The sequence below is a fragment of the Ixodes scapularis genome, unplaced genomic scaffold (assembly GCF_016920785.2).
Source record: "Ixodes scapularis isolate PalLabHiFi unplaced genomic scaffold, ASM1692078v2 PGA_scaffold11__112_contigs__length_91849675, whole genome shotgun sequence".
Taxonomy (NCBI): domain Eukaryota; kingdom Metazoa; phylum Arthropoda; class Arachnida; order Ixodida; family Ixodidae; genus Ixodes; species Ixodes scapularis.
Genome location: NW_024609837.1, coordinates 32537328 through 32555870, shown reverse-complemented (window position 1 = coordinate 32555870; position 18543 = coordinate 32537328). Strand labels below are relative to the sequence as shown.

At 43.9% G+C, this 18543-nt stretch overlaps 2 protein-coding genes across 2 annotated transcripts; one reads left to right on the top strand and one right to left on the bottom strand.

The window, feature by feature from the left end:
* Positions 1-2236: 2236 nt before the first annotated feature.
* LOC120850248 lies at positions 2237-4845 on the bottom strand. Its single transcript, XM_042288962.1, has one exon. It carries the CDS (start codon positions 4843-4845, stop codon positions 2404-2406), a length of 2442 nt encoding a protein of 813 aa, XP_042144896.1. The 3' UTR covers positions 2237-2403.
* A 1237-nt stretch (positions 4846-6082) lies between these two features.
* LOC115321628 (sterile alpha motif domain-containing protein 3-like) lies at positions 6083-18024 on the top strand. Its single transcript, XM_042289100.1, has 9 exons — positions 6083-6142; positions 8063-8214; positions 8275-8466; positions 10613-10697; positions 10764-10928; positions 11605-11820; positions 17049-17208; positions 17317-17390; positions 17720-18024. Exons 3-9 carry the CDS (start codon positions 8282-8284, stop codon positions 17993-17995), a joined length of 1161 nt encoding a protein of 386 aa, XP_042145034.1. The 5' UTR covers positions 6083-6142; positions 8063-8214; positions 8275-8281; the 3' UTR covers positions 17996-18024.
* Positions 18025-18543: the final 519 nt, after the last annotated feature.

The window sequence follows — 18543 nt, the reverse complement described above, 5'->3', positions numbered from 1 at the left end:
AGGCCAATATTAAGGGACGCTCGACGTCGTAATGTGCCAACACAGTCAAAGACTGTAGAAGGTCTTTGGCACGTCGGAAAGCTACCACTTCCTCTTTTCCCCACTTCCACGATGCACCTTGGTCCAGCAACCGATGTAGCGGTTCCAAGACTTAAGCAGCCCCCCTTAAGAAGCGGCCGTAGAAGTTCAGAAGTCCTAGGAAGGATTGCAACTGTTGTTTATCTTGCGGTTCTAGAGCGGTCTGAATAGCCTGAACCTTGTCCTCAGTGGGGTGGATGTCTTCCTTGTCAATTTTGTATCCCAGGAAAGACACTTGAGGCACTCTGAAACTGCACTTGACCTTGTTCAGGCGGAGCCTGTCGTCACTGATTCTTTTCAGCACGGCCCAGAGACGAGACTCATGATCTTCATCGTTCTGACCGCCGATCACAATATCGTCGAGAAACACTAAGACACCTTCGAGTCCAGCGAGAAGCTCTTCCATATAGCGTTGGAAGATTGCCACAGCCGTAGCAATGCCGAACTACAGACGGGTGATTCTGAAGAGACCCTAATGAGTATTGACTGTTTGGAGGTCCGCTGTAGCTTGATCCACTACCTTCTGGTGGTAGGCCTGTTCTAGATCCAACTGTGAAAACTTCTCACACCCAGCCAGTTTGGCAAACAGTTGATCGGCAGTTGGTAAAGGGTATGTTTCCCATCCAATGACTCGGTTCACTGCGCACTTGTAATCACCGCACAAGTGAATGTTCCCGTTCTTTTCGAGAATAGGCACGACTGGGGTCGCCCATGAGGAATACCGTACGTTTAAAAAATTCCTTGTTCGACCAGTTTGTCGATGGCGTCGTCCACCTTGGGCAGCAGCGGAAGTGGAATCTGATGAGCCTTGAAAAATTTGGGAGACGTGGCAGGGTCGACATCCACATGAACAGGGGGTCCCCTGCTTCTTCAAAGTCCTGGCTGAAAAAGCTTGCGAAACTCGTCAATCACGTTGCGAATTGCAGCCGCTTCCACCTGAGGGGGCAATGTGTCGACATGAAGGACTTCCTTCAAGGAGATGCCCAAGGACTGGAACCAGTTGCACCCTAGCAGGCTCACACCAAACCCTTTGACAACCACAAGTTCCAATTTCATTTTCTTCTCCTTGAAGGAAACGTCAGCTGTTACCCTCATGAAAACTTTGAGACGTCGGAAGGCGCACGGTCTGAGGCGATAGCGCTTAAGCCTACGATGTGTTCGTCTCGCTCGGTATTTAACAATTGGCCTGAGAATAATATTGGAACGCAGCTTCAATTCGCCGTGGCTAACGTGACTGTCGTTTGGCACCTTTTTGATTGCACATAAGCGGCTGTTCTATTCGATAGGGGCTGAACAGGCCTAAAATATACGTAAAATAAACCATGTCTGCCTCCTGCAGCAGCGACACATACATGATTCCTGGTTGATAAAGTTTGTTAAATGAAAATCAAACAAACAAAAAAAAACTAAATGGTGTCAGGGAATATACACACGTATATTCCCTTAGCAAACATCTGCTTGCCTGTCCTCTGGACAATGGAGTCCTGGGTTTAAGCCCACCCTGGTTCCTGTTGCTGTACTTCGCAGTTCGGTCACTTATTCAGTGGTGTGACATTATCTATTGGGAATATTGTATCCAACAGTTTGTGCATTTATTATTTTTGTGCCTTCTCAATCAACAGAGCTCTCTCTCGATAGCCATGGCAATTACTATGATACAGCGAGTTATATTTGCCATATACAAAAAAAAGCCCAGTATTATTTTTGTGCCTTGTACACTTGCAAACGTGATAGTGCACAAGGGAAACACTGTTGTGACGTGCTTCCGAGATGCAGAAAGGGGAGCTTAAAAAAGCCAGGGTTCATAACGCTTGCCACCTCACAGAAAATCTTACTACCCATGATATGGCCATGACACGATTTAAAAGACATGCATGGTTGCTAAAGCTCAGATTGTTCTTTGGGTCGTTAACAACATCCATTGGCTAGTAAAAATATTTGTGGCATAACTACAATGTATTTTAACAAATTCCAGTGCTCTTTTGTTTAAGCTCCTGGCTATCCAATGAGTTGCTGGAAAATAGCCTAGATAGAATATTAGATTGTTCTAATTTTATGTGCAGTCTGTAGACTGTTGTGCCAATCGGATGCCTTTCGTTAGCAGACGGACGCCGTAGGTAGCGAATTCACACTCCTCTTTTTGTATTTTTTACTCGGGTAAGTTTATTCCTTAAAATGTTGATACACAAAATGCACTATCTTTCACCACCACTGCAGAAAATCTTACCTCGCAACATAAAGATATTAATTCACGTGGTTCCTTCAAAAAGCCAACAATCTATTTGATTTACCCTGTAGAATGTTGTTTCTCACAGCAGGATGTCCTCAAACTTGCAAAACTGCAAAGTGAGGAACAATCTCATAGAAAGTTCCTGCATTGTACAGGTCAAGAGGCCTAAAGTCAAAATGGTTGTCCGGCGTCACTGCTACAACATCGACACATTTCTCAACAATGTAGGAGCACCTGTGACTGCAGAAACGCACCGTTTCCAGGCGTCTGCAAAGAAGAATCAATACACCACTCATCACCAGCAGCCTCTCCACTTGCAAAAACTTTGGGGTGTCATTCTGCACTTCGGAGACGAACACATCTCTCAGACGGTATGTGCAGCTGTTGGTGCTAGCAGTCTTCACAGAGCAAAGGGTGATTTCTGATGTGATGGCGGAGACAGCAACTTGCTCTTCTTCTGAGAGGCTCGTCACCTTGACCACAGCAGACCCTGTTGTTTCAATGGAGCTTTCAAAAAGCTTTCCAGACAGCTCGTAAGCTTGCAACAGCTGATGCCGTGTGCCCAGCGTTCGGCAGATGTTACGGAAGTTCCGAACATTTGAGGCAACGGCCTTGAAGTAGGCATGCTTCGCCTCGAAGCGCATTCCCCAGTAGCGACGGGGCGGGCCAAACCTCTGTATGAAGCCCGGGTAATGCAGCAGATAGTGCAGCTTTGCGGTGACTGTTACGGATGGGTAAAGGGACGTGAAGGTCTCCAGGAATTCTTGGATTTTCACCTCCAGGTAAGCAATGCAGTCTCGTGGAATATTCTCTGCCAGGATGATATCAATGCAATGTCTGTAGGCCAGGTAAACTTCCCAGTGTGGGTTGTTGACGGGCACAGAATCTCCGAAGATCTGTGGAAGGAGCCTGAATAAACACCACTTCTGAGCTGCCGTACCTCTCAGGTTGGCTTTTCCTTGCAGAAACTTGTCCTTTAGTGCAACAGGGGTGGCCTTCCTGTCATGGAAGCCATAGTTGAAGCTTGCTACCTTGTTGATATCAGATTTCTGAAGCAGGCCATCTTGAATCAGACCACGCAGGACATGCTGCATGACAAGCCCCATTCCCCCCTCCAAAATGTCATGCATGGCATCTGGAGGGAGTTGTGTTGTGATGTCAAACTCTGTTAGGCTTTGAAGTGCTGGAATGGCAGATATGCCGTACAGCGGTCCGTTTTGTGTTGGATTGAGAGCAAATGCTTTCAGGTGGCTCTCGTGTCCTGCGTAAGTTCTCATGATGCAGTTGGCCTCAGAGAGCAACTTATGCAGATGCCCGTACCGAGCAAGGCAAAAACGACATATGCGACCACTGCTGAAGCTGCATTGGAGGCCTGCCATTTTGTGCATGGAGAGGTTGTCTCCGGTGAAAGCAACTGTCACCACATTAAAATGCTTCCCTTGTGCATGCACACCATACTCATGAGCATAGTTTAAGTCTTGGATGAGCGGAGCAAGAACTCGATCCAAGCCATACTTCTTAACGTCTTGGTACTTGACAAGCAACAGAAGATGCACGGCATTCAATTTCGATCGGTGCCTTGGGTGAATGTTGATGATCGAGAAGTAGACAACCAGAATCTTATGCGACCCAGCTGCTGCACCCAGTGGATTGCTCAGCTCAAGCTCATCCGAGTACAGGAGGAGGAAGATTGTGGGTGTCCCACTGTCGATCTGCTGCAGGCGTTGGCTGATGAAGTCTCCATCAGTGATGTCCTGAAGCACTTCAGACTGTTCTATGGGCTGCATTACACTTTCCAGGATGTCGGGGCATGACAGCAGGTTGCTAAGCAGTTGTGAAACTGGTATGTAGCACATAGTGTGTTGCAATGCTTGATTGTCTGTATGAAGAGGCATCACCAAAGGATTTGTGTAAGGCAGGTTCTCCATCACATACTTCTTTCTGAGGTAGGTGGTCTGGATCCCCGAGAAGATGTCCTCGACAATGCCTTCAGAATTTTGAAGAGAAGCCAATTTCTCCCTCACTGACACGGTGACGTTCTCCCTCTCGAGAACCTCTCGGGTTTGGTCTGCGACACTTTCAAGAACTTCGGAAACAACGTTTCTCATCACTCGCAGGATTTCATCAGCAGTGCTATGGGCTAGCTTTAACTGCTCTGTAATCTTGAGGTGAAACAACGCCAACTGTTTTCGGAGAGCACTTCTTCTGTCTTCTCTTGGCTCTGCTGCAGAGGGTTGTTCTTGTGACGACGGACCGGGTGGGTGTGCACTCTCGCATTCGGTTTCTGTTGCGGTTTCATCATTGGCAGCTTCTTGAAATCTGGCTTCAGTGGAAGTTGATGCCATGGCATCCTTGTGTTTTCGATAACAATGTTGTTTATACGACCCATAACGTCGAAATGATGCGGCACAGCCGCCGATCCCACAAACGACTCTAAAGTCTGTTTCGCAGCTATGCACACTCATATGATGGACAACGCGTTTGATGGACGCTGCCAAGAAAGGACACTTTGGGCAGCGTATAAGATCTCGAGGCATACTGCACAGTCAGCCTGTTGACCATGACACAATCAAAGCTGTCATTCCACGGCGAAACCAGCTGACTTGCGCGGTGATGCTCGAGCTTGTCTTGTGGCAAAGTCGTCAAGCTTCCAACCAGCTGGGAATACACACACTGCTTTAGCATGGAGTCACATACATGAACGGATAAGTCTTCTTCGCACAGAGGCAAAAATCCGAAGGTTTCCCGAGGAACGCCGCGGGGAATGTTTCGTTTTCAGACTACCTTATCTGCGCGAAAAGCGCTTGGCAAGAATAGGCGTGCTCAATTGTCCTGTCTCTCCTGTCCTTCGGTGATCACGTGCTTTATAGCACGAATCATTTTTAATGGTATCTAAGGCATAAGTTATTAATAAAAGTAACTTAATTTTAAAAAAAAATATTTTTTATTATTACCGAAACGCCAAACTTGTATTTACTTATAAATACATAAAGTGCCTAACCGCGCAGAGTGACTCCCCACGACTACGCAGAGTAACTCCCCGCGACTACGCCGAAGGACTCGCGCAAATGTCCCGCGCTTCTACTCTGGTTTCGGTTTCACTTTATTCGTGGCAGATACGCGGCTAAGCAGCGAGAATATATTTTGAGTAGTGTATTGAGTCGAGAAGATATGCATTATTTTTCGTAGCGCCACGTACCTTCAAGCGAGACAGATGGCTTCTGAAGTAAATATCTGAGGCCCCACCACCAACGTAATCTCTTCTTCAGAGGTTATTATCGTCATTCTTGTTCAGTTTGCTTGCATCTTTCCATTTGGTTTTAAGCAAATTAACCAATCCGAAACCTGACACTGACAGCTGCAAACGTGTTGCCCATTTTCTTTTTATTTTCACGAAGAAAAAAGTTTGTTGCGTTGAATTTGAATTCCAAAGAAAACAAAATAGCTCAATAAAGCAAGGCATATTTGGAAATTTTACTGTAGTAATGTTACGCTCGTTCTCAGTGAACCCACGACTTTCGCAGATTCGCGCCATTCGCGCCCGAGTTCTGAACCGTGCGGTTGAGCCTGCTTCGAGCCGGGAATCGGGATACAAATACAGTTGAGTCACCTGCGGCTACTTATATATATATTTTGTATTTATTTGGTTTTATTTTCGTGCCAAGTCACCTGGCTCTTCTTTTAGACAACGATAACATGTTACGTTGTGTAGGCTGCTACGAAAAGTTTTGTCGGCCTTTGAGCTTGCCGCCCGGCGCAACCGAAACTGACATTAGGGATGCTTTCCGCATCAAGTTCCCGGAGATTTGGGACCTGGAGAGTGCCCTGATTCAGGTGTGTAAATATCTATATCTATATATATATTTCTTTTTGTCTTTCGTTTAAAACTTTTGGTACACAAAGCGAAATAGATATCTGTGTTGTCCTAAACATTTTCAAGGATAATGGAAAGGCTGTTGCTATGTTTAGGCATTTCAGTGAAACGCTTCCTTCGGTTTAACATGTGTGGTTTATTTTCATGATTATTAAGTTAAAAAACGTAAATTACCTCACTTGAAAAAAAACGCTCAGATATAAAAATAAAGGGCCTGTTTGCTGGAAAAAAAAAAGAAAAAAATTAGCTTTGATGCATAAATAATATGCACATACTGAAAAAAAGAAAAAGAAACTTGTACAATTTTTGCTAGAAATCCAGTCTGAATGCAGAAAGTGAAACAAAAATGAGATACATTTTGATGTCAAATTGAATGTGAATATATTTATAATCGCATGAAGTATCAGTATTAAATTCCACCAGAAACAACCCGGCCAGTCTGAATGAATGCACTAAGTGAAGCAAAAATCAGGTATATCAGTGACAGATTAAATGTGTGTGAATGATAAATTGCAGGAATTGAGCACATTCATTGTGAGGAACATGCAATGAGCATTAATGAGCAGAAACAAATAGCAGAAATAAGTCACTGAGCACAAAACCTCTCTCTAGACACTTCATTCAGTTTTTTTCTTGATATCTGAAGAACAATCATGTTCATTTCAAAGGGCAATTGCCTTTACTGTTCAAATGTTGGCCAATTTTCTCTCCACTCAGATCATTCAGTTTACTGTATATACATAGCCTAACATACCTCATGTCTTAGCATGTTGAAACAGATAAATTGCACTTCTAGAATGAAGTGACAGATTTTTTAACCCACTGTAGAAAACAAATAAAAAATATTAATTCAAATTTGTTTTTAGACAGTAAGCATTGTTAGTTACTCAAGTTCTGCAAACCTGTTCTACAACAATTTAGATGAGATGCTTTGGCAATCTTGTATTGCAACCTATCTCCTTCACCAAATCTTCAGGAAGGCCACTCAATCTGCACATTTTTGGTACAGAAGTGCTACATACGGCACGTGCCTTCCAAAGTTTGAGATTGCAGATCTCCCTAAAGTTGGCTTCACCTTTATTAAAAACTAACTTTTTTCCAGAACTGCAGCTTCTCTGCAGTGTTTTCAATGGCGCTGAGCGGGAGAAAATTCTGCACATTGGTCCTATTATGTACTATCATGCACATTGGTGCTCAGAAGCTCCTATCCCCAAAGTTCTTCACCCATGGTGGCTTCAACTCGGTCATATAATTTAGTTTCTTTTTTCAGATTGCAGCTTTTCTGCAGTATATCTAAATGGACTTTCTAGTTTCAGCAGGGTGGATATGACATCTTTGGCACAAAAAATACCTTAAAAAAAATCACCGCTCAACATTTAGGTCACGACACACGTTTTGAGTATTGTGACATGGTTCTATTTTAGAATAATATACCAAAATAGAAGCATGTTTTCGAATCCCTCCCCACTCAAAATGAGTCTCATGACATGATGTAGATAGTGTGCTAATCATTGTTTTGGGGGAAAGTTTATCTTTTAATATATGTGTCCTATTTAACAAAAAAAGCATTTAACATAAATATATGTGGCATTTAACAAAAAAAGATTTTGGGAGTTCAGTGTCCCTTTAATTAATAAGTCCTTCTATTCATTATGCAAACATCATCACATGTTACATGCTGTGTGGCTTACCATATATATATATATATATATATATATATATATATATATATGTTCAATATTGTGCATCATGTTTAAAGTGACGTGTTAACACAGTGTTTTCCTTTCTTTAATTTTTTAACTTAGAGAACATAAAAACAGATAAAAAATTTCCTTAACAAAATCACTAATAATATGTCTGTCATCTTCAATGTTTTCCAGGTCTATGATGCCCAGCTTGATGCGTACCTTGACTGGGATAAGGACACTGTTATTTACGAAAAATCAAAAATTAAAGTAATTCGGTTAGAAAGCAACCCCAATGAAGCTTCACTATCATGCCAACCAAGCACTAGTGCGACCAGTGTGGACAAGTAAGACTTCAGTTATAGCTGTCGAGAGCTGCACATCTTATTGGGATCTTACATTTGCAGTCCCGAGATGTCACCTATGTTGTCAGCACAACAGGAACTGAAGAAGCTTGATCCGACAACATACGTGTTTCCAAAAGCACCAGCAGACATAGCCATCCGGCTCAGCACACTCGGTGAAAAGTCACTGGTACCCACGAGCCTCAGGAACAGAATAATTGAGTGGCTGTGTCACGACCTCTTCCGATATACACTGTAAGTGCCCTGCCCTTGCCAAAAATTTGATAAGAGAGCAAGTCAATGAATATCAGGGGAATTAACAGACAGATGCTATTTTAATTAGTGAGAAGAAAAACTCAAGACCATGGACCACATCCGGCTTCTGAAAAAATTTTCTGAGGCTCCTTACTGTCTAGCTTTTGGTTATCCGCAGCCTTGCCTTGCATGCTTGCTATCAATTGACATGCATGCCAGTGAACATTGCAGTTTCAATTGCACTCTTTTGGTATGCCTTTAGCTTACATGTCTCAACCCAAGTAGGCTCGCTCTCTTAAATGTTGGTTTGGGATGTGCAAATAATGTAGATAAAGAAAGGTTTATAAAAACTGCTGAGCGTTTTTCCAAAGTCTTTCGAAAACCCAGAATGTTAACACATTTTTTGAAAGATCAGTATCTGTTTCTTTTGCCATTGTTGTTCTCGCAGACAAAGATTGTGAAGTCGCTGATGATGCCAATCTGAGTGATTGCCTCCCTAACCCAAAACATTGGAGGTTGTGTCCACTTATTACATTAGTCGAGCAAAGCAGTACTACTACCATTTTGATAGTTGACTATGTTTCCAGTAATAGGATGTTAATGTTTCACAAATCTGAAGATTCGCCACAAAACGTATGAGACAAGCTTTTAATGAGGAGCGCAAGTTCGTCTTCTCTTGGGCAGAGGTTACAGTGAAGGCAGAACGCCAAGCTCTTATTGGCCGATTGAAAAAAAATAATGGGTAGACCTCAAGGCATCTAGCATTGAGGTCTACCCACTATCCTTCCATCAAAACCAATCAAACTGCATCATTTTGACGTCACCGCAACCGCTGTGCAAGAAGCAGACGACTTGCTCTTTGCATGTACAATCCTTAAAAGCTTTGCAGATGCTAATTTGGGCCTGCGGAGCACCACGGTTTGCACCCTTCCCTTAATTACTAAATAAATGTGGAGACATGAGGAAAAAATGGGGGACAGGACAACAACGTTTGAGACATTGTTGTCCTGTCCCCCTTTTTTCCCCCGGGACACCGGTAATTATGCACCAGCAGCTCGCCTGCACCTCATATTTTGTTTCACACTTGCTTTCGTGGTTTATGCAATACTCACTCAAAGGTGTTTTTTTTGTTTTTTTTTAAATGTCCGCCTCTGCTGGAAATTGTTTTAAGTACTTTAGTTTCAATCACTGTCAGAAAAACATAAAAATTAAGATATCTGCTTTATTACGTTCGTGAAAACCTATGCAAAATCAAATAAATACCATAGAATATGAAGCATGTGCCTATGTCACAGGTGCCCACCCACTACTTTTGAACACTACTTTTGAAATGTTTGGAAACTGAGTAAAGGACATACCAAGCGACCTCCCCAGACTTTTGAACCCCCCTGTACTTCGTCTCATCCTACGATGGACTAAAGGCCAAAGCCACGGGCCGCCAGGTCCAATCATGTTCCACGCTAAACTATCACACGCTTAGCATTGATTAGGTTTGGACGAATAATGCTCCGAATCCAAGAACGCTGCGTCATTTTTATAGCTTCGACACTGCAAAGAGCAAGCACGCCGTGGCTTTCTTTGCAATGTAAACTTTCTGAGTCACTCATTGCTCGATCCGAACCACTGTCCGCCCATTCCCATCAGTGATCCGAGACGCGAGCACCGATATGTGCTTCGAAGCGAAATACCACGGAATGTCTAAATGGCTCGTGATTGGATCTGGCGGTTCGTGGCTTCTGCCTTTAGTCCATCGTAGGGTGAGACGAAGTATAGCTAAGGTGCTCACCCTCGTCAGCCGCTTCTCCATGCAAAACCGCGCAGAGTGGTGAAGCCTGCCCTATCAAGTATCCCTTCTGCATTTTGCCACTCAGACCAAACAGGCACTCTTCCCTCGGGTTTTCAAGCTTATATATACAAATCGCAGGTGGGCACTTGCTCGGTACTTTTATAATGTTTCAAAGTTACAAACATGAAAAGCACAAGGGCTCATAGAAAATTAAAATTCTCCTAAGGTACTACATTGTCCCTCCATGAACAACCCGAGACATGTTCTGTTTGACTTTAGTTTTACTCAAATTATTTGAAGTGTGATTCCCGCTTTGGAACATTACTTCTTCAGTTTATAGTGCAATCTTGCTTCTTTTAGTTATCCCCAGCGCCTGTACGTTGAAGCGGCCAGGCAGCTTGTGATACAACATCGTGTACTGCGTGACAGAGTGGGCAACGGCTATGTAAGTTACTTTATATTCCAGAAAAAAAACTGCTTCACAACTTTGTTTTGGTGCCATTTTATGCAGGGCTCCTGGCACCGAGCTCTGCGCTTTAAGGTCAAGTTTGAGCGGAGCAAGATTGAAGATGTGGGTGTTGTTCAAGAGAACCGAACAAAATTTGGAAGGAAGCACGCAGAGTCTGACACATGCAACGATGACAACAACAACTGTGCGAAAAGGATCAGTCGCAGGGTGAATGATTTTTTATTTATTTATTTAGTTTCTCTTAATGGAAAAACATTAGTTGCAGCAAAGCTCATGCTCTGCTGATTCTCCCCACTTGAGAGAAAGGACGCTCTTTACGTGACTGATAGCAGAGTCCAGAGAGCAACCTTCTGCTCCATGTATAGCACACCTGCCGAGGCATAAGACATACCATAGATCAATACAGACCAACTCCTGGCTGTAGAAACGTTCTTAAGAAATTCTACCTTTCTTTCCCTTCGAAGTAAGTACCATCTGTAAACGATATTCCACTTATAATGATAATAAGAAAACCCGAAAACTCAGTCGTTATAACTGATTACCGTTGTATCTGGACTAGAAACTGATTGTCTACTCTAGAAACTCTAGACACTGATTGTTATAAGCAGCATATTGTTATAAATAAATTGAACTGTAATACTTGAGAGAACAAATTGTAAATGACTTCCTCATTAAAGGCAGTTGAACTCATAATGTAAGTCTTTTTAGTTTGGCTTGCCTCAAAAGAGAAGCAAGAAAATGGTCCTTTCAACGTAAGCTTTTTGCAGGAGCAGTGGGTGTGGTGTGAATCATATGTGCTGAATTTGGAAGTGCTATGTAAACTCGGACTTCACCTTTAAACTACTATGTTAACAATATTCTGCAAAACGTTTGCCCTTTCCAGCCAGGGAATCTGGCAGCCATGGTTGAAGATGAATTGAGCATCAAAGCACACATTGACTCCATGCAGAAAGAGATGGCAAAAGCCAGTCCTGACACTGAGAAAGTCAGGGACTCAATGGAACGAACATTTGATGCTCGTCGAAAGTGGATTGCCGGAGAGTGCCCCTCAGCAGCAGATATTTTTGAGACATATCCTGCACTGGGGGCGGTGGAGGAAGTAAGTGAAGAGCACTGCAGAGCTAGACATTTTAGAATTGTAGAAAGAGTTTTTGTTTGCTTACAATATATTCGCACTGGAAAAAATTAGAAATGGGCTCCGTAGCACACTTGTCCGAACCTATTGAGATTGTACGGAGAATCTTAGTTCATTCCTTTTTCGACCTGGTATGTACTTCGTCTTCGTCGTGGCTGGTGGTCGACAGGCACTTTCCCCCTAATGAGGAGATCTAAGAGATGAGTGATTCAGTTATGAAGTCTTGTTTTGAACAATACACAATGCACTAGGCTTGGTCTTATTGTGGAGTGCTTTTGGCACTGCTCAAGATGAGCTGGCTTGATTCTGTCAAATGAAATGGTCTCCTCATGCCCTTTGATGAGCAATATGAAGTATCTGTCGCATCAGTTTAAAACTTTGAAGGGTCCTTCATATGAATTTAGCAACGGTGTTTTCACAGTGTTTGTACGGATGAAGATATATATATATATAGCATGACACTTCTGGGCTGAGGAACAACACCGTGTGCAAGTTGCGGTGCTCTGTGGGCATAGGTTGCGGTTTCTGAGGAACATAGCCAGTTTTTGAAATCTTCAACATTAGTGATATCGGTGTGGGTGGTAGATATTAAAACTTGCCCGGAAATACAAATGGCCATACAATAGCACAATTTCTGCTGTGCTTTGTCCCAGGTGTCAATGTTCCCAGCATGAAAAATCGTATATGTCTTCATTTATGGTGTGGCCGTACCTTTCACCTTCAAACTTTGCCTTCAACTGTCTGTTTCATCGTTTCACCATTCCGTGGTGGCTGGGGCGCTAGCACATACACATGGTATATACCTTGTACCCGGGAGTTGAGAAAGTTTCTGAAAGCGACTCAAATTGCCTTCCTCAATTTGTTGTGGAGGTGGTTAGTACTCCTAAGCAGCTATAAATAACCAACAAGCTGCTGACTTCTGCTGTTATGGACTTGATATGTCCTTGGGCCACCACCTGATGCAGTCAACGCAGGTAAAAATGTGTGCTTTGACAGTTGGTGGAAGCGGTCATAGGGTGGATCTTGGTGAACTGCCAATCAGGAGGTGAAAATTTGCCCAGTTGCATAGTCATGTGTCAACCTTTCGCATACTGGCATTGCAGACGTGCACATGACCACCTGGGAATGTCGTCATTAATTTAATTTAGGCAAGATAAATCGAGTAGTGCAGGCATTGAGCAGCTCAATTTTCAGGGTGTAAGAGAATGCAGTGCTTCAAAACTGTTTTTCGGAACTCGTCAGGAACGTTTGGCTTAGGTTATTCGTCGACGGGGTGATTCAGAAACACTTGGCGACCAATCCCTATTTTTAAGGTGAGCAAAGAGCTCACATAGATGGTGTGCGTTGTCTTCCTGGTTGTCGCTGAAAACAAGCTTGATATCGTCCAGGTAAACAAAGATGAATTCACCTTCACATGAACTGCAGCTGTTTGTCTGAATCTATCGAGCTCAAACAGGGGGTTTCATTGTTTTCTTTATCGAACAGGTATGCACTTCGTTTTCATCGTGGTTGGTAGTCACTATGGTTTTGATGTGATTTTAATAATGACGGTGGGGAGTCGAGTTTGCGGTTAAAGGGATGCTGAACCGAAATTTAGAGCTCACAAAACAAGGCTGAAGCGATAGATGGGACGCTGCACAACCCCAAAACATGACTCGTACAGCGATATCTCTAACGGATGGCCGTATTTTTGGAAAAGAAGTGCACGATTGAACACGGCCGACAAGGCCAACGAGACATGTCACATCACGATTCCCATTCCCTCTCTTCTTCGATTCGTCCCCTCGAGCAGGTGAACCTAAATAAGGAGGAGAGAAGCGAGGCCGCTTCCCCTCGTTCTCAACTGTTCCAGGAGAATCGTGACATCACATATGCCTCTTGATTACGCCCTTTTCCAAAAATATGGCCATCCATTTGAGATATTGATGTACGAGTGATGTTTTGGAGTTCATAGCGTCCCGTTCAATGCTTCTGCGGCCTTACTTTGCGAAATCCCAATTTTGGTTCAGCATCCCTTTAAACTTGGTTTATGAGAAGCAAAGAAAAGCGTTAGGTCAAGACCAACACAAGGCACCTTCTGCCGTTGCCAAGGGGAGTCGATGGATGTTTATAAGAGGTGGGGGGACGCTCTGCCGGGCCCTGTTCACAAAAACAGGATGTCGGGTATAGCACTCAGTCTGTTGGTATACATAGCACATACGCAGCACTCTTCCACCCTTAGCTCACATCTGTTTGGGACTCGCAATGGCTCCTAACTAGGACAAATTCACCTTCTTGGCATGGGCAAGTTCTTCATCTTGGGAATGCCGATATTGTCCATCCAGTATTTATCGTCCTCGGAAGTTGGTGTTTCCATTTGAGGGGTCTACAGCCGGATCAGGCCAACGTGTCAGACAACATCGCCGTCTGCTGTAGTGTCGACAGCCATGCGTGTTGCCCTAATTTCCTTTACAACTACAGAAATGCAACAGGAACCCAATTGACCTGTAGTCGCGAATAAACACGGTTCTTCCTCGTTGAAGTCCTTCGTCAGTTGCGGGCTGAGATTAATGTTCTTCCCTTTTCTCCAGCCCTGCTGGAGGAAGAAAGAAATGAGGTTCAATCTCGAACGCTGATGACCTCCCATCATTAGTTCTGCTGGGGCTTTTTCCAACCTGCTGTTAGGTGTTCGCCAGTACTAAAGCGACCAGCGGTCGTCTAGCTTTTCTTTGTAGGCCTTTGGCAGGAATCTTTTTTCAGCGCCAACTTCACCGTTCGCACTGCCCACTCGGCAATTCCATTTAACTGTAGGTGATAAGAACATGTCGCACACCCCTGTGGGACGTGAAGTCTTTTGAAGGGTTGCCCTGCGGTGACGGGAGTCCCATTGTCCGAGACGATGCAGTGTGCTATTCTGAAACGATCAAAGTCCTATCATTACCTCTATGTATCCTTTACCACAATCGCCCCGATCCACGTAGAGAAGCTGTTTACCACAATTAGCAGCATTTGTCCATCGACTGGCACTGCATAGTCGATATGGCCGGATGATTGATCAGGAAATGGTTACTGCTGGCCATGGACAGTGGTTCTCTTTTGTGGGCAGCATAGGAAGCACCTGCTGGCATGCCAGTCGCACGTCATGTTCTTGATTTTGCTATTCATATTTTGCCACCATCAGAGCGATCTGGCCAGGGACTTCATCGTAGTCATCCAAGATTGGGCGTAGTGTAGTTTCAGCAGCATCGTTCGTCCTGCCTTTCGTGAAATTACCACTCTTCTCTTCCACACTACAAGTCCTTCGTCCACCAACATCTCTGCTCTGCAGGTTGAAAAAGGTTCGAGAGTGGGATCTTGTAGCTTATGGCTATCCTTCCAGAATACCTCGAAGTTTGCTCGATTCCGTATCTGCAGCTGTCAGGTCTGCAAGTTGTTTCAACGAAAGTGGTCCTGTTTCTAGTTGCTCCATGAAGGCCACTTGCTCCGGGCTTGTTGGAGATTTGCTTCCTTTTTTTCTGTGTAAAACGGCTTAACACATCTTGCCGAAGATGCAAGTGCACTGGTGGGTCCTCCATTTTGCCATCTTCTGGCTTGAGCAGCTCGCCAAACTTTGTCTTGAGTTCAAAGACACTGTCTTCACGTCAGCGAAGTTCACCTTGTGGAGTAGACATAGTGCTCCAATTACGCTTTGGCCGTGGACTCGGTCCATTGCAGTCCAAGATGTAGACCTACGCCTTTGCACTCTGTCCTTTGTGTTGCACTGTCATGTGGAGAACTCTTTTAACTGGCAGGGCTCTATAGGTAGCATGACGGCTTCAGCTGGCAAGCAGTGATTTTCGGCCATGGCTGATGGTGTTGTTGATAAACACTCATCGATATGACTGACACTTGAGAATCGCTGTCGACCTCCATGCTGACAGGAACTCGGTTCCAATATGCAACGAAATAGTCTAGGCTTGTGCATGCGCAACTCACTGACACTGCTGATCAAAAGATGCAATCGCTTCTCGGGTACTGATTCTGCCACCACGATGGCGTTGGTTTGGCATGTCGTGCAACAGTACTTCATTGAGAGCGTGACTTGCATACCCTAGCGAGATGTCCTGCTTTTCTTCACTTAAAGCATGCGCTTGATACAAATTCAGGACACTTTTTAGCATCGTAATTGTTGTTGCCACACTGGTTGCATTTGTTGTGCTGTTGCATTTGCGACTGCGGTGTTTTGCTTCATGGGAACCGTCCCACATTTTGCATTCCTTCATTCCTGCTCCGCTCACCTTGATGACTTCGGAATCTTCCAGGCCCGTCCCTTTCAAGACACAAGCATTCTAGCTAGCGGTTTAAACAGCCAGTGCCATCCGCATTGCTTTTTCCAAGGTCATCGATGACTGCCAGCAGTCTCTTCTGCACTCCTACCTCATGCACACCACACACCAATCGATCCCGGATCGTGATGTCGAGGGTGCTGCCGAAATTGCAAGAGTCTGCAAGTTTCAGGAGAGCTGCAAGAAATTTTGAGATAGTTTCATCCTTCTGTCAGTAGCGGCTATCGAACTTGTACCGTTTTATTATCTTGGATGGTGTCAGCAAGAAGTATTTGTTCAGGGTCCCCAGCAGCTCTTTGAACGTTTTTATACTTGGCTTGATGGGAGTCAATAAACTTCAAAGCCCCCAACTCGTAGGTCTTCGGTCCTACACAAGCCAGAAAGATCCTGGTCTTATGCTTGTCGTCAACAGTTCGATGGCCAACGAAGCAGCGCTCCAAGCATCCTAGCTGTGTAGTTCCCTCGTGGCTCCAACTCTGTGTCATACCCGGGGCCAGCACGTGCCAATCTTCACCCTCTTATTTTATATGACGAGCTCTTTCCCAGATGTAAAGTCACAATCTGCAGGAACTTGCATTGTCAGTTGCTGTGAGTAGATGTGGGCTTTGTTGTTCTCGTCACCATTTCACTTGTTTTTAAAGTGACGGTAGGGAGTGGAGTAATTATGGCTAAACTTAGTTTGCTAGAAAGAAAAAAAAAATGTCAGGTCGAGACCACCGCAAAAAGATCCTTCTGCTGTTCAGGGGTCTATGGATGTTTATAAAACGAAGGGGGCGGGGGATGTTCTGCCAGTCCCCATTTGCAGAAGCAATATGTCGGGTGGCACTCCGTCTGCTGTTGTACATGGCACGTATGCGGCAGGTATCTTTAAGCTTCTCCGCATTCTAGGTCTTCCTGGAATTTCAAAGAATCAATGGTGTGCACCCTCGGCAGCTGGAGACAATTGCAGAGCGATACATGGTGTCACTTCTGACATTGGCGGGAAAAAAAGTTGAAACATTCAGCATGGAGCTGCTGACCAAGGCCGAAACTGTCCCCGATGGAGGCTGTGAGAATACAATCAAATGAACTTCCTTATATTTGCATGCATGCTTATAGATTTCAATATCTATGCTTTGACAGAACCTTATAGTTTTTGTCCACTCCTACTCCCAAGGGATGAAAACTTTGGCTTTTCTGCTCACACTGCCCAGGATGGTCAAAGAACGGCCATCTTTCCTGAAAAGCTCGGTAACTATTGAAATAACCCCTGCTCCCCTTTTTTTTTAGAGTCTTTTGCTGCATGTGAATATTTATACATGTTCTTGAAATTGGGCTTAAAGCAGCTTTGGAATGAACTAAATGTGGATATCCTCATGCTTTGAAGCACACAGAACGCATAACCACAATAATGACCTACAATATTAGTACTTCCGAAATGTCACTTGCGAATTTCCTTCATTTCCATGCTCAGCTGGAATATGTTAGCCCCTTATTAGCTTTTTCCCAGGTCCCGTTTCTATTTATAAGAGACGGGCCCAAACTAGATAGTACACCTCACAATTTAAATTGTTTTCTAGGCACCATGGTTCGCTGCATATCCACTTGTTCTGTGGACCGACAACATCGAGGAACTCGGCCAGTCTGCCATCCAAGTGGAAAACCAGATCATAAAGGCAGAGAACCCAGCGCAGGCAGTCATTGCTGCATTCTGCTTGCATTGGGTGTTGAACTTTGTGTATGAGCCAGCATCCAGGGCATTCTACACAACTCTGGAGCACTTGCTTAGTATTACTAACACCAAACCGACAGGCATGGTCGTAAGGCTGCTCTCGAACCTGGAAAAGGTAGCATGAAACTGGAATAAACCATCGAAAGGTTAATAAAAAGGCCCTCATTATACTTTTTCTGCTTACATTGTCACATGTTGGAATCCATAAAGTTAGTTAAAATTTATACAGAGCACTTCCAACCAGTGGCAGCCCCCTCCAAATAAAAGTTGTGGCTATGTCACTGCTTACAACCAAAAGGTATATGGTTGAATACTACAAATGGTCTTTCAAGAAAGTGATTACCAAATAAGCTAAGCAGTCTAGGGGAACATGTGACTGCTATCAAGCACAAATAATAATTTTCTTATTTCGTATGGTTTAAAGGAAAGTGGAGAGAATCATAGAGGTGCGTACCCATCCCCTCCTGAAAGAAATTCCCGATTTGCCGATGCAATTGTATATGATAAAAAAATATTCGTATACATATATGAATTGCAGTAAATTTGGGGAATTATGGACGGTTGCAAGGAATGGGGGAAATAATTTTTATTTTTTTCTACGTAATGTGCTATGTACGTATGAAAAGTGATATTTGAAAATAGTTGTAAAATCAAATTTGAGTTTTATGTACA

What these genes read in the sequence shown, in the direction of transcription:
- LOC120850248 (XM_042288962.1), bottom strand. Translation starts at nt 4,845, where the DNA reads ATGCCTCGAGATCTTATACGCTGCCCAAAGTGTCCTTTCTTGGCAGCG.
- LOC115321628 (XM_042289100.1), top strand. Translation starts at nt 8,282, where the DNA reads ATGTCACCTATGTTGTCAGCACAACAGGAACTGAAGAAGCTTGATCCG. An exon ending in CACTGGGGGCGGTGGAGGAA is followed by an intron (nt 11,821 to 17,048) that starts GTAAGTGAAGAG and finishes TCCGCATTCTAG; the next exon opens with GTCTTCCTGGAATTTCAAAG. An exon ending in CATCTTTCCTGAAAAGCTCG is followed by an intron (nt 17,391 to 17,719) that starts GTAACTATTGAA and finishes ATTGTTTTCTAG; the next exon opens with GCACCATGGTTCGCTGCATA.